Below are 4648 nucleotides of genomic sequence, written 5' to 3' on the forward strand. Positions count from 1 at the left end.
TGTTCTTATTTACTTAAATAAAAATACACAATTTGTGAAATAAATATACCAAAATGTAAAACTTTAAAATCAGCTATTTGCTATGTCGCTGAGGTCTTCAAAATTTTTAAGAAGCTGGCTTCAAGGCGACATTTGTCGACAAAATGATGTCGCTGTCGTTACGTCGTGAAGTTGCAGTCGTCAAAGTGTTCCGAGCTTCACGCGCAAGCAAAGACGAAGACGAAGATGATGACGTTGCGCAAGCGGTCAGCTTGAAACTGTGCGGTACTGTTTTCAAAGACGATTCGCTTGCTGTGATGAGTTGTTTACAATTTAGTTAATTGCTTGCAATTGTGAAATAAACACGAGTTATAAAAAATGTCGTTAGTGAACGAGGAATTGATTGCAGCTATTTTTGAAAAACCTTCATTGTGGGATCAGCAAAATAAATATTACTACAACCGCTGTGTTGTTGAACGAAATTGGAATGAAATTGCGATGGCTTTAAATCAAGACAGTAAGTAGTAATGTTTTAATTTATTGTGTTTATTTAATGGTTTTAAATGTTATTCGTATTTCTATTACGACAAACATAACTGCGAAAAGTTTCTCTAACTATACGACCCATTTTCTTTGAACTTCCTATTCTACCTTGTTTTCNGTTATAAAAAATGTCGTTAGTGAACGAGGAATTGATTGCAGCTATTTTTGAAAAACCTTCATTGTGGGATCAGCAAAATAAATATTACTACAACCGCTGTGTTGTTGAACGAAATTGGAATGAAATTGAACTTCCTATTCTACCTTGTTTTCCATTATTAATAAATTTTTCTCCTTCTGCAATGTGAACTTCAACGTCTTCTAATTCCATTATAGTGTTATGTAGAATATAAATAGCTTTAACAATAACTTCTGCAGTATTCGGAACCGTTTCTATTGGCTTCCATAATATCCTCCACTTTGAATTCATTATGCCAAAAGCGCATTCGACACATCTCCTTGCTCGTGATAAACGGGAATTGAAATATTCATTTTCCATTGTCATATTTCTTCTGGAATATGGTCGAAGTACCCAGTCTAATAGCGGATATGCTTCATCGGCTACCAGGACATATGGCATGGTTATTGTGGTGTTTGGTAATTCAGCATCTTCTGGGAAATTTAATTCCCAGAGCATTTCATTTTGTATAGTGCTGAAGAAGCAAATGTTCCATCGCTCTGACGTCCAAATCCACCAACTTCAACCGACAAAAATTTGCATTTCGCATCTGCAACAGCTTGTAGTACTATAGAGAAATATTTCCTGTAATTAAAAAACATTGATCCGGAACCCGCTGAACATTGTAGACGGATATGTTTTCCGTCGATGGATCCTACACAATTCGGAAACCCCCAAAGCTTCCAGTAGTCCTCTAATACTTTTTTCAAACTGGCTTCGGTAGGCTTTGGCATATGCAATGGTTGCAAAACTTCCCACAAGATTTCGCAGGTTTCTATCACAATAGACCGAACAGTAGAAGCACCCATTCGAAATGAAAAAGCTAGCGACCTAAATGAAATTCCAATTGCAAGGTATCTAAAAAATAAGAAAATACATACCTTAATTCATAAACCAACAAACTTTTATTGAATTTTTATTTAATGATATGTATGTATATTTATCAGTCGTATTTAGTATTTTCTTCATTGAATATTGATATCAATTATGTACATAAGCATGTATATCTTTTTGGTTTTCAGCTGCAATAATAAAAAAGAAATGGAAGCAATTGAGAGACACATTCCGAACTGAGCTGAAAAAGATTCCACCTGAACGTTCAGGCGACCCAGGACCAGGCGGCTCTAAAGGAAACGCTTCACAGTGGCCACATTTTACGTCAATGCTTTTCATTAGAGATCAGATAAAATGTCGAAAGTCGTCGGGGAATCTGACTCAGCAAAAACCATTGGAGAAAAGTATTTATATTGAAGATGAGGATAACAACAGTAGTATCGATATGGACATTAATAAAACACCGAAGGGCCAAGGAAGCAAGGAAAATTATAGCGTCGAAAACAGCATGAGTACTTTTGAAGTAGAGACACCCAACACCTCACAAAGTGCACGTAAAAAACTTAAGCGAAATGATGAAGTGAATGCTGAAATAATTAAAATCGAAAAAAGAAAACTTGATCTATTGGAACAGAAATCAAAACAGAAGATACAAACTGATGATGAGGATATGGCTTTCTTTGTGAGTTTGTTGCCACACATTAAAAAAATGGACAAAAACTTCTCTGCAGAATGGAAATACAAAAATCTGTTTACAACTTTGCCTATAAAAACGGGTGCTCCTCGTCGCAATACGCAAACCCATACGTCCAGTCGCCAGCCATTCTGGAATCGAAATCGACGCAATTTTCCGAAAATCCACAAGACCATGTAAAATATATTTCAGAAGAGAGAGGAATCTTTTTTTCAAGAACAATGTATCAATGGCATTTAATTAATTAAAATAAACTTTTTCGATTAAAATTGATTAATAAATACGGTTTGAAATATGCACTTTTTTAATTCAAGAAATGGCTCAATTTTCAAGAAATGGCTCAATTTTTGATAAAATGTAATCAAAAGTATTAATTGACATTCTCGTATAATCAAAAAATTTCCGTCCGTCTTGCCGTAACTCATCATACAAATGGTGAAATTCTCCAAACGTTTTTCTGGACAAATTTATTTCGTGAATTCCTGTTTTTTCTTTATTTTCATTTAATTTTATCTTTAGAAAAAGGTTTTCATTTAGAAAAAATTCCTCATCTGAAAACGAATCCATTTTAGTTGTCATTGCATCGCAATCGTCTTCCATTATGTACACTCGCCTGCTTGCCCGCAAAGCAAGCAATTCGTCTTCGGCTTCGCTTCCACTCTGTTTGCAACCTTACTATTTTCAACTGTTCTACAACGAAACGTTTTCATAATTTTTTGTTTTTTTTTTTTGCAAAACAAAAATGCAAAGCCTTTTAGATTATTCCTGGACAGTAGATATACGCATAGAGTTAAAATTTACTCGTAACAAAATGTAACAATAACAAAAAAAAAATTATAAAAATTATTTCTATGCCAAACCCGTTATTATCGCTCAGTAGTAATTCTTTGTAAGATAAACTCAATTACAGACAACACCAAAAATATCAATTGATAGTTACACACTTACTAAAATTGCACGATTTGGTCGTAAAATAAAATATGTAAAAAACTTTTAAGTTAAACGGTTTTACAAAGTCCTTTGTTTTAATTAGATACCTAGATGTCGGTTTTAATATATTGACTGTCTAAAATTTGGAAGAGGTTTTTTTCTAAAATGCCCTGTGTTCCACTTATCAAAATCTTTCGCCATTTTGTGGTGGCGGCCATCTTAGATTTGGAACTTTTTCATGATGTACTGCATTCTCTTATTTAAGCCCTTTCATTTGATGCCCATATTGAGAGGGTTGTGAAAAAATATGTAATCCCTCATTTCGTGGCCATTTTGTGGCGGCGGCCATCTAGGATTTACAATGATACTGAATATATTTACGTGATTGTATTGTCATCAGAACTAAAGGCGTGTACCAAATTTTAAATTAATAGGTCAACAGGAAAGGGATGAAATCTCAATTACTAGATATGACCCAAAAACCAACAGTACAAGCTAAATAAAACAGATTAAAAAGCACATATATATACATATGTACAATGTAACTACATAAATAAACATAAGCATATACATGTGCAAAATATATTTAAAAAAATATTAAACATATACTTACGAAAAATATGGAAATATGCAGATATGCAAAAAATATGCAAACAAGCAAATATGCAAAAAATATGAAAATATGCAAATATGCATAGGCGTAAATCTTCTTCATTTTCAATGCAACGAACTTCTGTCTTGGTCTGGGATCTCTTGCATGCTAAACGAAAATATGCAATTTCATAGAATTCCTATGTCTATTTATTACATTGGCTGTAAATCCTTGATGCACTGTGCATATATGTAGTGAAACGAAGAAATATGTCATACAAATTGTTTATGTCAATAACTAGCAAAATAAATATTTTTCAAAGTTATATTTTCTGAGTCTCTTTCCATGCTCACGAGCTAGAAGACAGCACCCATATTTTTTAAATTAAAAAGAAAATTTTGGTCATCGGTTTCACGAATTCAGACTTACATAGTTTTATTCCATTTTTGGCTTTCATTTCAGATGTATCCAAGTGCGAAAAATTAAAAACAAACGGTTTTCAAATTGCATTTTTCGAATAACTCTAAAACCGGGTTTGAAAAAAGTCGAATAATCGAGCTTATTAATCTAAACTGGTCCGTTTATCCCATCTTGAGAATTTCGTACTATCTCAGCGCTATCAGACAAACTATCCTAACTAAGTCGCGCCTTTTTTGTGTCGTATGTTAAGCTATTAAAGTATGCGCATCTGACTTAAGAAAGTTATCTGACAGCGCTGAAGTAGATAGGATAGTTCATCGAGTTAAGATAGTCTTCGCACGGCTGACTTGATTGACACCAGCCAGGTCACATTATCGTGGGTACACAACTACCACACACTACATCCACAGGAATTTTGTTAGTGCTCACTACAGCCCTGAACGTAATTTTTAAAAATAAAAATCTGAAAGTGCTTTTCCTT

The 4648-nt window shown here is 33.8% G+C and overlaps 1 protein-coding gene across 2 annotated transcripts; it reads left to right on the forward strand.

Annotated features, from left to right (window-relative positions):
* The first annotated feature begins 215 nt into the window (after positions 1–215).
* LOC108365061 (uncharacterized) lies at positions 216–2421 on the forward strand. Of its 2 annotated transcripts, none has more exons than XM_017618999.1 (2): positions 216–496; positions 1720–2421. In XM_017618999.1, the coding sequence occupies exons 1-2, from the start codon at positions 358–360 to the stop codon at positions 2403–2405; spliced, it is 825 nt and encodes a 274-aa protein (XP_017474488.1). In that variant the 5' UTR covers positions 216–357; the 3' UTR covers positions 2406–2421. The 2 variants fall into 2 exon arrangements, with proteins under 2 accessions (XP_017474488.1, XP_017474489.1); XM_017619000.1 differs by lacking the exon at positions 216–496 and adding an exon at positions 1310–1551.
* Positions 2422–4648: the final 2227 nt, after the last annotated feature.

The sequence above is a fragment of the Rhagoletis zephyria genome, unplaced genomic scaffold (genome assembly GCF_001687245.7).
Source record: "Rhagoletis zephyria isolate East Lansing unplaced genomic scaffold, Rhagoletis_zephyria_1.1 Rzeph_scaffold_01761, whole genome shotgun sequence".
Taxonomy (NCBI): Eukaryota; Metazoa; Arthropoda; class Insecta; order Diptera; family Tephritidae; genus Rhagoletis; species Rhagoletis zephyria.